The following is an 18,357-nucleotide window of genomic DNA, read 5'->3' as shown; positions in this document are numbered from 1 at the left end:
TTCAGGGGGGCACTGCATAGTGGTGTGGCTCACTGTAGCACAAATAGTGCGTTCTACCGTAGTACAGCTGACAGCCAGTGTGTACGTCCTAGCCCTTCCTCTCCAGCGCTACACCCAAAGAGTACAGAGACATTACTCCGCCTCTTCCCACCTTTATCTCCCTGGGTTTCTCTTCTTCTGAAGTTGTTTTGACCCTCCACTAAGAAGAGGTCAAGCCAAGATACAATTGTCCTAAAATAATCTTTACTTAGTATGATTTCCTAGACTCTTTGGGCAAAGACCTTGTTTTCCATTTCGAGCAATCTGTTTTCTGCAATAAAACACTAAATATGTCTCTCTGTTGCTATAGAAATAATATTGCATTAAATGAGGGATCCAGTGCCCTGCTGTCGACAAATCTAATCTAAGTGTTAGTCCCTAGAGCTTGAATTTCACCACTGGGAAGAGGTATACATAATTCTACAAATTATTTCTGTAACTTATGCATAAATGTCTTTATACTCTGAAACTGTTAGCTAAATTTCCCAAAGTGATAGCATGGAGATTAACATGGTGTAACGTGTTTACATGTATATTAAGAGCCTTCCCCCTTGCCTTTTTCCCGCCCTCCTCCTCCATACATTTTCATATTTATAGCTTGAAATTTCCAGCTCTCTGCATAGGAAGGTGGGGAGTGGCAGGAAAAGCCTCTTTCTCAGCCAGGTTCCCTACCCCATGGACAGCAGAGTGTGCCAGGCTTATTTAAATTTTTGTTTTTATTTTTTAAAATCCAGCTCCTCCAGGTAACACGAGATGTCATTTGCCCTGTTTTTTCTAGGATTAATAAGGATATTTTCCATAACTGGATGGATGGCTAAAGTGACCGAGGTCCTGGTACATTAATATACCCCACAGACTGATCTGCTGTCCGCTACTTTCCAGACTACACTGGGTATCATATGCCCAGTATTTCTCAAGTTACTCAAAAGATTTCATTACAACAACTTTCTACCCTGTACAGCAGTTAAACACAAGAGAGTTGTGGATTTTGACTTCATGCGCCACATATCAAATCTCCCATCTGCCTTCACATTTAGACATAATTTAGACATAATATGAATATGGTTTTTTCCCAGTATTTTTCTAAAGCTGTAGAATTCTAGTAACAGCAATAAGATGGTACTTAAGCCTGTATGTATAGACTATGGAAAAGGAATTGAAAGCTTTGCTAATAATAGTTACTAAGGGTCAGTGTTTGTCAACATATTGATTGTAAGTATTTTGAAGAAACATGGAGGAAAAAATCTTTTATCTTATAGTTACATTACAGGAGCCCCCTAATACATTTCTATGTATAATATATAAGTGTAGTTACAAAAATAGAACACAATTTAAAAATACGTTATGATTGATTTGCATAGACCTGTATGCTGTAAAGCTGCTTTCAGAGTTCTTGTAAACATCCTGTTACAACTTCTTTGTTAAAAAATGCAGTTGTTATTTGTGAAATAGGCCCGTGTTAGATATATGTTATGTATTGCAGGACAAAATATGATTTATAAATGTTCAAGTTAATGAGTAATAAACATATCAATGGCCTCTGATTAAAGATTACTCTTCAGAAAACTTAAAAAAACCTAATCATTAGAGTAAGATAACTGCCTTTTTAAAAAAATCCTTTCTAAATTTTTTTTAGTGATTGTAAATTAGTCTAGCAATTAGATAAACCTTCCTAGAGAGGGATAAATTTCTGACAACCAGAAAAGTAACTGTCTGGGTATGCATATTAATACAAAAAAGGAGGTGTGGGAAAAACTAGCAAAGTACACAATTACCTTTCTTTGAAATGAATGCCATGCTCATTATTAAAACAGACTCATCATATAAAGAAGTCGCCAAAAGACACTAATTATATTTTTGTTGTTAAAGTAGTTCTTGTAATGAAAAAAAAAACAAACCCACCTTAATTCCTTCACACAGCCATAAAATATAAACCAGAAGTTGACCCGGTTTTTACCCTTGTGTAAAGCTGTTACACCATCCAAGGTTGCTGCATTTTTTCGCCAGATCATCAGTCTATAGATGAAAAGAATCAGCCTGCTAAGGCTCTTGGTGCAAAACACTGACCGTTGTATCACCTACTGCTATGCTGTCTGTTGGTTCCTATCCAGAGCCTTGCTTAAGGCAAGTTACTGAAAATGGCTAAGTACTTGATAAGGCAGGGAAAGGGTTGAGTGGACATACAATATTAAAGTGAAGATATATTCTAGATCCCTGCATGTTGTCATGATCACATCTAATATAGAATATTTTTTTACTATGCATATTTCCATAAATGAAAGCTAACAATGAGGGTAGGAAAAGATAGCATAAATACTATAAAATGTGTTTGGTTTTTTCTGTAGAAACTCAATGGAGAAAGGACCAAGAGCAAGATTTAAAGAACGTCCTGAAGAACACTGACCAGGACATCCCATTGGTATTCGTCAGTGGGAATCATGATATTGGAAATACTCCAACAAGAGAAACAATAGATAATTATTGCAAGAACTGGGGAGATGACTACTTCAGCTTTTGGGTTGGAGGCGTTTTCTTTCTTGTGCTGAATTCTCAGTTATACTTCGATTCTTCCAAATGCCCTGAGTTAAAGCAAGCCCAGGATGTGTGGCTCAATGAGCAACTGGCTGTTGCTGAAAAACATAAATGCAAGCATATAATTGTATTTCAGCACATCCCTCTGTTTCTGAGAAAACCTGATGAAGACCACGATTATTTCAACTTGGAAAAGTCAGTTCGTCAAGAGATAATGGAAAAGTTTCATAAAGCAGGTATTTTCTCAAATTTTCCTATTTTTGAATTTTTGTTTCAAATTGTTAATGGCTATGCTGCCAGACAAAATACATTCAACTTAAATGGTACTGTTTTCAAGGAATTTTAGAAACTGTTTATAAGTGTCATTGTTCCTCATAGGTCAAAAATTATCAACTGAATCTAATCACCCGTATAAAGTACCAAACAAAATTTAAAACTTTGAGTGAAAAGTAGAAAACTAAAAGTGAAAAACTCTTTAAAATAAATAGCAAGGATTCCATTTTGCAATTACTGATAGATGTAAGACAACCTGAGTTTTTCCTGCCTAAGGAGTTGGAAGATCAGGTATTGCCATAGGAGAAAAATACAGAATTTATGTTTTACATAAAACATGGAAACAGAATTCAGAATTACCTTGGAGGTTGTTTTCTCCCACACTGAGCCAATTTTAAACCAAGAGTGTAATGTACTTCAGATTTATTCAGTGTTAAAAACAGTCTTGCTCTGCTAAGATCAATCCTTTGCATATCCATTACTAATAGGGGCCATTTCCGGGATGAAGGGCAGGTAAAACATGCACTAAACAAGAATGTTGTACAAAATCCCTTAGCTTTGTTTGGTGACACTTGAATGCCACGGAGACAGACACAGTACGCAGCTACTCCTCCACGCTGTTCCCATTGTTCCCTGTTAATTGCCTTCATGTTCCTGGGGTGTGCTAGTCCCTCAAAATTTCCTGCCAGCCTGCCATCGCAGCATTGGAGTGTCATTTTCTCTGTATCTATAAGAGAGCACGTTGTTTGGGTTACTGAACAATGCAAATTGTTTATTATATTGTTCCTAATTTACCATATAATTGTTAAGCCTGGACTCATCCAAAAGCAGCCTAAATTCCAAGCTCTGAATCTCCTACTGTTTCCAATCAGTGGGGCCAAAATTCACAGCTATCTGAGGGCTCTCCAGGGAACGAACATATTTGCAGATTCGAGATTTACAAGTAGTTTTTTTCCCATAAGGAGACATGCTGAGAATACCACATAATATCTTTTTTAATTTTTGTGCTAGTGTTAATATAGTGGGAAGTATTGCTGTTGGAAAGTTGGGCAGCTAAATGACTGCTTACATACTGTTGGCTAAAAACACATCCTAGTTCATTGGAGAGCTTTTTAGCAGAAGGACATTGTCATACTGGTGTATCCCAGTAAATAAGCGTTAATGTGGAAACCAAAGCAGTTCTGTTCTAGAGTTTTCTGCCATCCAGATGGTTTACTAACATTTGGCAACACAGTACTGGGAATATAATTAATCAAGAGGTAAAAGAGATTGTTACATCATTGTAACATTTATCATTGTTACGTTATCATGTTTCTTAGAGGGATATTTCAGACTGATTCTCCTAATGTGTATCCAGAGGCTTAACCAAAAGTTGGGTAGGCTTCAAATGATGGGGGAAAGGACGAGAGAATGGGAAGCCAGCGATACAAGACAACCCTATGGAAGAAATTCCCAAACTCCTTTCTGTGCCAACATCCCATTTGTACCTTCCCTCCATCATTTCCCATTGTGTCCCTTGTTCCTATCCCTAAAAATCCTCCCAAAATGACGTGTTGTTTGGTTCCTTCATGAATATGTTAAAACATTGATCTTTTGCTTGCTGTTTTATACAATGAGTAAATGAGTCAATAGGTAATATTCGCAATCCAATAATCAAACATTTTGCTAATTAAATGAACACAGAGAGCAAGCAGCTCAGACTGCTGAGAAAAACTAGCTGAATCAAAAGTTGGCTCAGAGTTTCCTTAGTAACGGGTGCGTTCTGTTTCCATCTTATTATTCAATTGAAGAACAGTCTTTGTAAGACCACAAAATGTTATCATGGATTGCAAACAGGCAGTTATCATGGTAGGATAGATGCACAGATATGCAATGACTCCACTTGTTTTCTGACTCTTTGCTTCGCCAAAGAATAATCGATTTCAGCATATCATTAGACATGAAATTGGTTTTCCCCCAGTTCACTTCATACATTCTTGGAGGATTAAAACACAGAATATTGCTAATGAAATCCCAATCTACTTTGCTTTCTTTTTTTTTTTTTAATTATGACTTGCAGTTTAAGAAGGCTAACCCCTTATGGCACTTAATTTAGAAATTTGGTATAACTATTTATTCTGGAAAAAGAGAGTAAGTCTGTCTTTTTAATGAGTCCACCAGGCTGCTGCTATTCTTCTTCCCCTGACCTGTCACCAGTCCTTCCTTCCTTCTGCTCTCTCGCTCTCTGATTCAGTGTTTCCAACCACTCCGAAGGTTTGTTGTGTAATTATGAAAAATTTCAGTATAACATGCATGTTTTAGGGGTTGCTGTGTTTGGCAATGCGAAGTTATTAGATGGGCATCATATTTCAGTTGTTGATAACCCAGGATCAGACCTGGAACTATCCCAGTTTTCATGTTTACACTTTTTCTAAAAGTGTCAAACGCAGAGGCATAACTCATCTGGTTAGAGAGAGGCAGGAAAGGAAGGACAATCTAGTGATTCAGGTCTTTCCATGAACCAAGAAATTCATATGGGCATGTGTAGGGAATAATCAGATGCTTAAAGTATGGTGATATTGCACAGGTGCTTTAAAGTGAGGTATGTAACTTTGGAAAATTATTATTTTAAATTCAGAGCCCAGATCTTCTGTAGTTATTCTCGTCTAATCACTTACATATTACATAATGTTTTTGGTTTAAGTATCCGCTCATTACAAGCAGAGATAAAAGACTAGCTGTAGAGGCTACATCTGGTACAAAATACTGAATTACATTTCTCACATTAGAAGTGTCCTTAACAGTTGGGCTAATTAAAGATAAAATCATGTCCTTATGATAAATATTTATAAATTGAAAATCTGGCACTTGTAAATATGTATTACTACTATGCAAAGTTAAACCATACTTGTAAGCTGCACGTCTAAGAAATCCTCCTAGCCTATTTTTTTGTTAAATGCATTATAACAAGTATTGTCCTTGAAAAAGTTATTTCAGCAACAGTGAAAATCAACTCAGTTGAGAACATAGTTTATCATTTAAGTGAAAATACATTTCTGAAAGCATATTTGTATAACTACTGAAAGTTTAGCCTCAGTTGCCAAAGCTCTTTCTCCTCTACATGCAGAAGCCAAGTACAGAAAAAACCTGTGTGCAAGAACTGTGAATGAACTGACCTGATGTTCTCATCTGTGAGATCTGCTGGAGTCAATCGCCTCTGCCGCGTGAAACGCATATTCAGCTTTTAAGAATTTTATAGTGCTGATATAAATAGGTTTGCTCATAGCTTTGTAGGGAAAATAAAGAATCCGGGTAGCGGTCTAGCCAAAAATCTGGTCTGCATGTCATGTGTCTTTGATAAACATAAGTAATAAATTAGTTTTTAAATTAAACAGTTTATGTAATAGAAGACATACTTTTTCTTACACATCTCATTACAGGATAATTTTCTTAGGATGTTAAAGATTTTTTTCTATGACCTGAAAAGTATGGGTATTTTTGTTGAGCTATGGACAATCTTTTAAAGACACTGTCCTGAGAACCATTACTGACACGCTGAAATCACTTACATTACTTAACACAATATAGTAATAAATGTTTCTTAATGGCCCTAATGAACTAAAACATTTAAGCAAATGTCTGAACTTGTTGTAAGAGCTCTGTTGAATTAAACCTAAATTAATAGCTGGTTTTTCACCAACAAAGTTGAGAAAAGAACTTTTGGTTCAGAATGAGATGAAGAGTATAGGTGGTCTATCTAGGTGACAGACTTTGCATCCAAGAGAGAATCACTAGATAATAGACATAAAATATGGAAGGAAATTCCCTGCAGTCTCCAGCTTCTTTTAATTAAATTGTTTTAAGTTCATTTAAATGTCTTCAAAGCAATTTTGCAGATGTGGTTAAAAGTACTTAATTTGTACATATGGGGAAAAATAACAATCTAACTTTATTAAATGGCATATTTTTTCATTATATTTGTGATTGTAGGTGCCATAACTTCTAACACCTTTGCTCATTAAAGGAGTGTGATACCTACATTCTCCTCTTAGAAATGTTATGACAGGAGAGTAGTATTAAAGGAAGAAGCAGCTTTCTGAACATCCACAGCTGAGATATATTTGAGCACAAAATTAAAGCATGGAGTGCTGAAAGCTGTTGTTTCTAAAATTTACCAGACAACATATGCTATGTTTCATTATTTTCTTTGTTGTGTAATCAAAGTTGACAAGGGAGTAATATTTTCTTCTTCCTGCCATTGAGACCTTGATTTTGGCAAAGCCCATGCACTGAGTGAGTAATCTCAGTGCTTGCTTATGTGTCACTTTGTCAGTATTTAAGATAATTTAGATTTAAATACTCTCAACTTAAGTGATTTAGATCAACCTCTTTCAACCTTGAAATTATGCACTTATGGTACAGGTAGAATGACCAAATTTGATATCTTCTACATCACTGTGTAAGAACAGTGTTTTTTAAGACTGTTCCCCAGGTATGATAATGTAATCTAGCATGTAGATACACACAGACATAGACTTTTTTTTTTCAGAAATTCAGCAGCAAGTACAAACTACATTTATTTCATATAGTCTGTAATGACGTTAAGTCATATTTTTTCTTAGATAAATTTTTGAAATCTCTTTTCTCTACTGGGCTGTAGTTTTGGTTGATAAAAACTGCTTTTTGATCCTTGGAGCACACAGCAAGCCAGGATTGTTTCGGGTTTGGGTTGGGTCTATGAGAAAGCTTCACCTTCAAATGGAAAAAGTAGCAAAACCAGGACATAAATTCCACTGAAAGGTCGCAAGAGGCATTCACAAAAATTAACTTGAAGTATAGAGTGACTTTCTACAGACAGCACCTCTAAAGGCTGTTTAGACCTGCTCTCTAATTAGGTGATCTGGAATCACTCCCCGGCTGTGCCTGTTGTTTCTCCTCTGATTACACAGGAAAAACAAGTGAGACTAAGATCCTTCTCTATATAGCTGTATTCACTGTTGTCCTATATAAAAATACTTTTGACATAGGTATACTTTGCAAACTAATATCTTGTCTCCCACTTACATAGACCCACTGACCACAAGTTGCATCAAGCTCTGGATTCTTTAGTCTACAAAGCAAATTTAAGGAAGAGTTTTCCTGCAAGTTTGCAGGATCATGTTTGCGAACAATAGCACATGGGATATTTTTATTAAGATGCTTATGGTGCTATGCGCTGTAAATTCTAATTATTCAGTTCTATTTTATTCACACAACTAGTCTGATGAAGAAAGTAGGGTAACACAGAGCTTCTATAGGGCTACACAAAATAATTCTATAATGTTGGTTTTTAAGGTTGACTGAAGAGGTCATGAAATAGAGGGGGATTCCCGACACTTACCAGTGGGACTATTTCCTTCTACTGGAGCTCTGTTGGTGGGAAATGATTAGGGGTTTTTTGGAGAACAGGGTCTGAGAACTGCCTGAGCACTGAACAGTTCTGTTAACAGTGCTGTGACTGATGCTTTCACATCTTTCTTTGCTGCTGTAACACCTGCTTGGCAGATGGGGTGATGTGAGCCCTCTCAAATTGCAATGAGACAAAATCAATTCAATTCCACAGGAGAGAGTTTGTTTACAAAGACTACTAAATATTATCATTTGCTTTGTAGCACTGGAGTCTTGAAAAAATGGTGTACACCACCTGCCCAGGGGAGAAAAAAGGTACGGCAAAAAATGCCTATGGTTAATGTGTGCTCTTGTAGGGAAGCTGAAAGAACATTTTGGAGTGCAAAATTGTTCTGAGAACAGGTATTACTGTTGAACCGACCATGTTGTTCAGCACTTCAAAAAGCATCTGTACGCTGCAAGTGAAAGGAAGAAAGAAAAGCCAGTTTGTGCCTGATACTCCAGGGGAAGTGCTCAAGATCAATTTATCCTTGTGACTTAAATGGTTGTATATGCCAGAAACATTGCCTTTTAAAAAATATGTATCTACACATACATGTGTGTGGGTGTGTACACACACACCCCCACACACCCACCCCCCCCCCCTTATAGTAGCATCTCCCTGTGCCTGGATACTACTTGTTTTGTTCTCCTGCCTATGAAAACTCTGAAAGGGTACTAGAGTGTTGATAACATTCAGGTTTTTCACTCAGTACAATTTACTTTCTCTACAGAACTACTTCTCCACCTATTTGCTTCCATTTTGGCTCTACTGCTGCTCCTCTCTAGCTCCTGCAGTTTTGGGGACAAATATATATGGGATCAGCTTTTGCTAGTATATTCTCTTTCTTCAGCCCTTGATTGAGCAAGAGGTTTGGCCAGTGAAGCAGTGATTTTTATATAAGCATAATTCTATTTTAAACCTAATTTTATCATTAAAGTTGAACAGCTAACATAAAAGCAGAGTAACTAGACCAGAATGACGATCCCTATAGTCCCGTCTCCTGCTTCTCCTACTAGCCTAACCCTTGCAAAGAGCACAAGACAGCAAAGTGCATAATGGTATTTCTTCCAAGTACTCTTCCTATGTCCAACAATTCTTCTTTCAGGGATTTACTGTATCATATTAATGCTATCAATATAGTGCAATTTAGTGATTCTTTTATAGACTTGTTAGTTGATTTTTGAAAACTCTCAGCTTTCACAATGGTCTGCGGGAGGGAGTTTCATGTTTCACAGCTATGTGAAGAAATGCCTCCTTTTGTTTGCTTTGAACTTCACCTGTAGTCTGTATTGAGAGCCATAAATCTGTAAATGAAATGCAGTGAACATTGATTCATGTCTGCAGTTACTGTAAAAAGTAGTTCGTTAATCAGCACTTAAAGGGTTGTTATCTGGACCATGTGATAAATTTCATTGCTCAGTCAGAACCACTTTTTTCCCCAAATTCTCTACAGAGTGCATGGGAGGAGAAGCAAGGTCTGTACTGTACCCATTACATATTTATTATGTCATTCATATTGCACTAATTTAGCCTTCTGGTTCTCTTACAGTCTCATTTGCTTTTGCTGAGAAAAGCATTTATTTAATTGAAGGCTCAGTCTAAATGAAGCATGCTACTGATTGCCTATGCTGATTATTCCAGGCATTCTCTTCCTAATTTGGAAAATCTGCTCACTTTTCTTTGGTTTATTTTTATATTGGTAATTTTCTTCCTATATTTTTACACTGTCCGTAGTGCTGGGTTGAGCAGTTTGATTTCCAACCGAGGCTAGGCCAGTTGCATTTTGGACACAGCAAACCTGTCTCAAAATGGTTTTTGTACGTTAGGAACTGGAGTTGGAAAACAGCTTCTTCTGAATTCAGGGTTTTTTGGAAGCAAGCCATGGAAGTGAGTGTAATTATAGAAACTGGAGTCAGACACCCCTGGAATGTAAACTAGTTCAAGTCTGAATTCCAGCCCAGTATCATCTGATTGCGTGAGAAAAATTGTTTTCTAGGTGCACGTTTCTTTATGAAATTATTTTTAATATTTCAAGATAAACGTGGGTGCATTATTTTCCATCCTGTTTTAACCTATTTGGATTTCTGTAATCTTTGCAACTAGATTTCCTTTGAGATTGGGGCTCAGTCTGTATTTCTTGAATTAAACTAGCAAACATCAAATTTCTCAAGAAGTTAGGAAAACAGATGTATTTCACAAAAATCTCACAGTTGCATTGGAGATTTTTTCCTCTCTGTTACCTAGTCTTTCATATAGCAAGCTAGTGTGTACTGTCACTTCAGATCTCATTAATATTGTCATGTGCAATGTTCCACTACAGTTTTTATTCTTATGAGCTGTTGAACTCTGCCACTGCAAGAGCTCAGACTACCCGAAGCTGGAGACTTAGGACAACATTCACAAATTGGTAGAGGAGATCTTGCCACTAAAAAGCAAGTCTCTCCTTCACACTGTTATTGAAATACCACTCTGTGGGAAGACATTTGATGCTTATGACAATACTTTAACAGCGTAAGCTTTCTGAGTGATCTTCCAAAGGGCGCGCTTGATTTTATTTATTTATTTATTTAAACCAGGGTCTTTGAAAGCCCATGCATCCCATGCATGCTGACTGTCACCTCTGCCAGGCTCAGGTGTCAGATTATCCTGAATGCCCCTGCACAGACATGGTCTTGATTGCCATGGGGTGATTTCTCCCACAGGGAGAGGGGCATGGCCAACCCCCCTTGCTCACGCATGAAACCACTCTCTCCCTTCAGTCCTGCCTTAATGGGGATGGATAGAAGGCCAGCCATTGTATTTCTAATAATAATGTTTATGTGGTAAGAGAAAAGAACGCAGAGAAAAAGGGGGAAAAATACAAAATTTTAAAAATCACATTACAGTTCAGTAGCATAATGTTATGGCATATACCTGTTGTCTGTTTAATAAAGCAAAAAGATGACTTGGCTAGCATTTCACTTTTAAAATAGAGACATTTCATAATGACTTAACTACTCCTTAAATAGAAAGGCTGGTCAAAACACTGATTTAAAAAGATGTGGTTGTCTGTTGCTCCACGTAGAGAAGGCAGGCCATAGTCCCCTTTCTTTCCTGCCCCAAATGGAGTTGAAAACATGCCCAGTCTTCTACATCCTTGCATTTTTCTATGCTACAGAATACAACAGGAGTAGAGTACTAAGTAAGGGGGAAGAGTCTGAGAATTATGGGACTGCAACTGCACAATAAGCTAAGACTGGGATGTGATCACTCTCAGGGGAATTATCCATGAGACACAGCTAAATGCCTTTGTTCTTTTACAGTGCAATTATGTCAAAATCATGCTGACCCTTTTCGCTGGTGCCGCAGAACTGTTGTTTAGAAGGGTTTCTCTGAGTGATAAACTATAATTTGTGGAAAGAAGATGCTGCACTTTTAAAATTCTGTAAAATAACCTTAGCTCCTCCTGCTAACACACAAACTATCTTCTGCATGGTATTCAGTATGTAGTTTCTTTCCATGTAATGAATGATTTTCTTATCTGATTTTTGTCAGAAATAAAATCAACAGCATGCTAACAACACTGGGGTAGCTAAAGTTTTCTTTCAATTTTTTTTTTCAGTATCACCAGGCCTGAAAGAGGTGGGGAATATTTCATATAGGACTCAGTTTCTTTCAGAACATTATTCTGCTGTGGGTTGCTTGGGAACTCAGAAGTGCTGTAAGATGGTCATCATTACAAAGAATAATCTCTTCTAAATCAGAGCTGCTGCAGTCTGCGAGAATGTGATGGTTGTATACATGCATTTGCTCCTGAGCCTGGTTGGCCTGGTCGTCCCTTTCTGTACCAATCTTTTCCATGAAGCATCCAAAGTAAATCTCAGATACTTGTTTAATCTCTTTTGCTATTAGGCCAGTGAGTCAGTTTAACAGTACCCATTATACCATCTCTGTAAGAAAAGCCCTTTTTAATACAGTGTGCTGTTTTGGTTCACAAAGCTTGAAGAGAGAACCAAAAGAAAATGGGAAATGCCGGTAAAAATTGTCCATCTTACCAGAGCTGTTAAACTGAGAAAGATGCAAATCAACAAGAGCTTGCTGAAGCTTTTGTGATGACTACTTGTTTGGTGAGCTGGCTTTAGAAAGCAGGCACTGGAAATAAGGTGGGGGAGGGGAAGTCTTCAGAGGTGTTTTTGAATTTTCTCTTGAGAAATGTCTGCAATGGAAACCATGAGCAAAGTGTTGATACCATGTTTTTGACTTGGAAAAAGGTATCCAAATTAAAATATGAATTTTGTTTGAAATTTTTTAAAAAGTGAGTCATGCTTGAAAGGTATTGCTTATAAATGAACAGGCAGATAGCATCAAAGGTAGTATGCTGAATTACATGAGCTATTAATTACCCTCCTCAGCACTTACCTCTTGCCCTGCCAAAGCCACCGTATAGCCTTACAGGCTGAAGTGACATAATGCAGTGTGTGAATTAGCATAAAACCAAAGTATTTATTAACTTGTTTCATGGTCAGGCTAATGAAGAGTCTAAGGCTTATCAACATATGTCAGTATTACATCTCTTCAGATGACTTGAATAATCCATGTTTTGGTTAATTGTTATGTCATGAATTATTTAGGCTAAATAGGCTGCTTTGGGCTCACAGAATTTGTATCATAACAGGTATTTCATTATTTACTAGGAATGCATTATTCTACAGGGGAAAAGAGTTATGATCGGATCTTTGGAAACAGTAAATCTTTTTGTCTTTCAGATTCAGCTGTGTCAGATCAGAACTAAAAAGGACTTTCTGTGCTTGATCAGAAAATGATAGTAAATTGCATGCTGGCAGGAGGACATCTATGGTTTACTAAAATCAGAATCAATTCCTGTATTTAAACCTTTTTTTACAAAGACACTGATTTTTTTGCAGATTGATTGATTCTGAAAACTCATGTTTGGTGTGCAGGCATGAAGCTTGTTGGTTTTCGTGATCCAAGTACAGTTTTAGAACAGACAGAGAAAGACCTGGTGTCCAACATTGGATGGTGCCCATCCTGAGTCTCTGGCTTCCAGTCCTGTTCTGATCAAAAATTAATTTGGCAGTTCAGGCCTTTTTTCCCTAGCAGATACTCAGTAACTGTATTGCATTGTTATGCAGTCTGACGATGATGATCACAGAGACAGTGTGTGTGGTTTGTTTTGGGTTGGGTTTATTTGTGGTTTTTTGTTTGTTGTTTTTTTTTTTTACAGTAACTATCTGCACAGTTTTTCACTTTATTCTGATTTTAATCTCTTTTTTTCTTTTAATGAATAATCCATTAGGTATGACTAGTGTCTTGCAGTAATGGATCCTGCTTTTTTGGTTAATGGATACTGTGAAACCTGCAGTCACATTTAAATGAAAATCACTGTGTATTTCATAAAAAAATGAAATAATGAATGCTTGTGAAGGTGCCATCCTTTGGACATTTATTTACACAGTAGTTTTTTAGTATTTCATACAGCTTTTATATCAAAGCTTTTCCCAACTGCGATTTCAGAAGCCAGGGATTAGAAACAAATCACTGCTCTACCTTTTTTTTTTTTTTCTGTAGCGGGAAGGGACTGTACCTTTTTGTGTATAGCTGGATACACTTAACTAACCTGAGGATACCTTGAAGCAGGCTATAAAAATGAGGCTGCCAGGACACTGTTCTTCTCTCACAGAGTTTAGGGAAAAAAAAGGGAGTGGGGAGGGGTTGCTAGCAACTTGACAGTATTACTTCAGAAAAACATCTGAAATTAATAAATTAAATTTGAGTGCATACATCTCTAAGATTCTTTTTATGTTTAAGATCAAAAGCAAGAGCAAAGTAAATTGCCTGCTTGTCATCTGAGTATTATTGCATTGACTGGTTCAGATTTCCTTCTTATGCTAACTAACAAAAGTGAGCGGAACACAGTTGCATGAACAAAAAAGTGCTAATGCAGAAAAAACAACATCAGTTAGACTTCTATTAATACACAGCAGTGACCTGTTTGTTTCTTTGTTCCAGATGTGACATTGTAACACAACAATAACAAGAATTAATACTAGCACTGGAAATAAAGAGTACCTGAAAACTGAAGTCTGGGCAAAATTTTCACTGGGAGGTATCTAAAGCAGATACTAAATTCTAGCAGAGGCTGATGCTGAGCAGCTAAATCCACAAGGGCGTTTCAGCACTGAACACCCGTCTAGTGCAATTAGGATCTGAATGACATACATATGCTAAAAGGGGGAATTTGGATGAACAGTACCCATAAACACCAGCTTGTTAAGGCAGAATCCGCCTCCCATAGCCAAGAGGAGATAAAAGAGGTTTTAAATCACATTCTCTCTGGTGTCAGGTATCATATTTGCACTGCTTACAAATCACTCTTATTTCAGTTCCATACCGAAATACCTTCTTGAGTGTAGGCAGTTAGCAGACATTAAACATAATTGTGGTGAAGTTGCAGTATTTGCTTAAGAAGAAAAAAACTGCATGATTCATGGGCCAAACTTTTTACCTGGTGTCTGTATGCTGTCTAGGATGGGTTTGTCAAAATCCTCCCTTGTATTCTCACATAAGGGGAGATTTCTGTTTTTCTTATAGCGTAACTGAAGTTGCATTATTACTTTTGTATCCTCTGTCCTTCTAATTACACTGAAACTGTTATATCAGGGTTTGGTTTACATATATGATAACACAAAGTCTTGGCTTCTGTTCCTCTTTTAATTCCAAAGGTTGAAGTCTCTGGATGGTGGGAAGATGCTACTTTAGGAACACTGATGCTCCCAGTAAAAAGAGAGCATTTATTTCCCTTACTAAAAGTGTATTACATGGGTTTACACCTCACTATGGTTTTATGACTGTTACTTTTTCCTAACTTTTTCACAGGCTAAATTAGTTTTGCTTACCTGCAGAAAAAGTGGACAATATTGAAAAGAACTTGTGACTGTAGTAGCACTATCACTTATTGGAAGCTGGTAAGGGTATTTTACAGATCTAGCTGGTGCAGTAATCAAGCAGGCCAAACATTAGGTTCCTAAATGTTCACTCCTTGATCCTTCATTTAACTGCCGCTTAACTCTACAGGAAAAGACCAAGTCCCGTCAGGTCCATGCTAGATGTGTGCTTGAGAGTGGAATCTAGAATGTTGCTGGAGACCATTGGTTAGTTGTTAAGTGCTTGAAGGACAGGAAGGTGCTACATAGGTGAATCCATTACAGGCAGCTCTAAGCTGAAAGCAAATTGGTAACATTAAGCTTAGTGTGTCTTAAATCCTCCCCACAAATGCCTTAACTCAGAGGCTGCAGTAAGCAGCCTCATCTACTCAGCATCCTCTCCTAGCCCGTCAGGGCTTGCTCTTTTAAGGACAATGCCACAAAGCAAGATGGGTTCCACTTTAACGAGTAGGGTGTCATACATAAAGTTCCCACAATCTTCAGTTTTGCTCTCTGTATTAAGAAGCAAGAGAAGAGAATGCCCAGCTACGCCATAAGCAGCTTGTTCTGTCTGGCACTGCAGAAAGGTTGGGGGAGTGGAGGAGGCAAGTGCAGCCTCATAGTTTGGGTAGGTGTGCATATGATGAGAAAGAAAGAAGCACTTAGTTCTGCTGCTTGAATTGCCTAAGTATGTTACGTTAGACAGTCACTATAGTAAGCTGCAACATGGTAGGAGTTGAGAAATGACTGCTCACTCTCAAACTGACTGTAGCATGACTTGTAAAACATCTTTATATTATGATTTTAAGGACCCAAATAATATCTAGAAAGTACAGAATCTCTGCAAAGAGCCCGTTATGTCGCAGGGCTTTTATATTCCACCATCGCCTTCTGAGTTATTCTGATTGGGTTTGTCCCAAGATTTAAAAAAAAAAAACAAAAAAAAACCCAAACCAAAAAGCAAAAGACAAACTGTTTTGCTAGGTTCCTGCAGCTGAGTCAGAGCAAGCTCTCAAAGTTATCATGCTGACTTGCAAGTGTAACTCATACACCAGATAGATGAGTAAGTTACACTGAGAAAGAGAATTAGTACTGATAAACTAAAATAGGATAACAGACAAGCCCTAGCTGATAATGACCATATACCACTAATTCAATGTAAGGTAACTTCATTCTCTGTTTTCCACCTTGAGTCATCTGCTATTTGAGAAGGATTTGCATTTTGAAATATGAAAGCCTTTTACCAGGCACACAGCAGAATAATTTATATTTTGCTTTCCAAGCTACTTAATTTTTAACTATACTTTGAGCCTAGTTTATATATTTTATATCAGTCTTCAAATCACTCATTCCCACAAAAGTAAAGGATTGATGTAGCCAACTGTCTTAAGACAAGTTCACCTACTTCTCTTTTCATTTAATCACTGTGAAAGAGGTTAAATCTACTGCAGGAGAAAGGGTGGAAGGTTTTTCTGGCTAGAGAAATAAGGATTTCCTTGTGAAGTTCCAGTGTGTTCCTAATCACAGCTCTCTGCCTTTAAATTGCCTCTACTCTTTTCCAGAATTTCTGCTGTCTGAAGGCAAAATCAGTTGTTGCTAGCTTTTTTTTTTTAAATGTCATTTAAGGTTATAGTATCTCACAAATTACCCATTCTCTGGCCTACCACTTGAACGGACTAAGCATGTGTTACCTTTTGTGTTAAGCACAGAATGGCAGATTGCTGGAATATATGAAAAATAACAAATGAAGTTTGGTGTTGTCATCACAGTGTCCATCCCTGTGTATCTTTAAAGGCTTGCTCATTATTCTGTAATGATAAAACCAATGGTTGGAAAGGTAATTACCAGTGCTGCATATTTAAGGATAGCTTTTAGCCTGAGGTGGTGAGCAAGACCCTCGCTGTGTGCAGAGGAAAGGTGTGCCATCAGGGAGCACCTCACAGGGCCCACAATAGCTGGCACTTGTCCCCACGTGTGCTAAGCCTCACTCTTCTCTGCTGTCCTCCTCAGGAACAGGCACATGTTTAGACCCTTGCTTGTTAGTTTATTTTTCAATATAAACACAAATTATGTTCAGGAAGGTGCAGCATCTATAGAATAGTGCCAGCGAAACATTTTTCTATTATAGCACAGCAGGTTTTTAAGCCAACATAGCAAACTAATAGGAAAGATTCAGTTTCATAAAGTAGCCAGGTATTTTGATAACCTGCTGGCTATCTAGGCGTAGTTGTCAGGGAATACTTAGTGTGTTTTTTGAGTCACTCAGTATTAACTTAACATATTTTCAGATGCTTTATGTGGAACTATCAAAGTGTTATTATGATTAAGGAGCATGCAACCTATTGTATTTTAGTAGAGAAATTACACCTAAGTCCTTTAGGTGGGTTTGAAAATTTTTTTATTGTCGTTAATAGTATCATAAATCAACACCAGATCTAAACACTTTCTGTAACAAAAAATAAAATTAATCACGTTTTGCACTTGATGATAAACAACAAAATTCCCAGTATTTTCAGCCATCTGGTCCAGTAATTTTTCTGTTTCACAACAGTATAAAATAGCATTAGATGCAGCTTCAGGAAGTTGTAATAGTCTGATATCCAAGGATCTTAGACTGAGCATGCCAAAAATTAATCCCAAAACCTGTTTGTAAAATTAGCTATTTATACTAACTCCACATTTTCATTCAAAATAAAATATGCACCATCTTAAATTAGCAAGAAAGCTGATGAATATTTTTTTTGCCAAACTGTGAATGCTGTTGACTGTGATGCTCAACTGTATCTATCAACAGTGCATAGAATGGCTAAATGGTGAAGGATGCTGGCATAACCTGGAAATGAAATGCTTGTCTATGATAGCATCTCTCTTAGGAAGAAGCTAGGTTCTCAACTCTGTTGTTAATGGTTTTACAAACTTTGACATGAAAGATAAGTACTTGGCATCAAAATGACTTTTTCTTTACTTTTTGACTCATGAGACTAAACATGGTTTCATTATTTTGTAGCAATAAAAGTATTTGATTAAAATTTATAAAACATCAAATGGGGAGGGGAAAATAATCTATTTGGTAGCATGAATTTGACCTGTGAAGACAATCAGAAAGGCCATTCAGAGTAGTGAATACAGCTTCTACCAATTTATTTGTTTATTTTTGCAAGGCAGAAGAAACAAAAAGTA

General features: G+C 37.2%; 1 protein-coding gene across 2 annotated transcripts in view; it reads left to right on the top strand.

Moving 5' to 3' along the window:
* Positions 1-18,357, top strand: part of CPPED1 (calcineurin like phosphoesterase domain containing 1) — a 55,134-nt gene that overhangs the window by 31,804 nt on the left and 4,973 nt on the right. Inside the window, exons 3-4 of one of the 2 annotated variants that reach the window (XM_072878326.1) lie at positions 2,385-2,807; positions 5,951-8,449. In XM_072878326.1, coding sequence (XP_072734427.1) covers positions 2,385-2,807; positions 5,951-6,003 — 476 coding nt within the window. In that variant the 3' untranslated portion in view covers positions 6,004-8,449. Of the gene's footprint in view, positions 1-2,384; positions 2,808-5,950; positions 8,450-18,357 lie in introns of those variants that run through there. The other variant, XM_072878325.1, reaches the window with a different exon arrangement.

Source organism: Ciconia boyciana, chromosome 13 (assembly GCF_034638445.1).
Source record: "Ciconia boyciana chromosome 13, ASM3463844v1, whole genome shotgun sequence".
In the NCBI taxonomy this organism is placed as follows: Eukaryota; Metazoa; Chordata; class Aves; order Ciconiiformes; family Ciconiidae; genus Ciconia; species Ciconia boyciana.
This window is presented reverse-complemented; position numbering and strand designations above follow the sequence as displayed.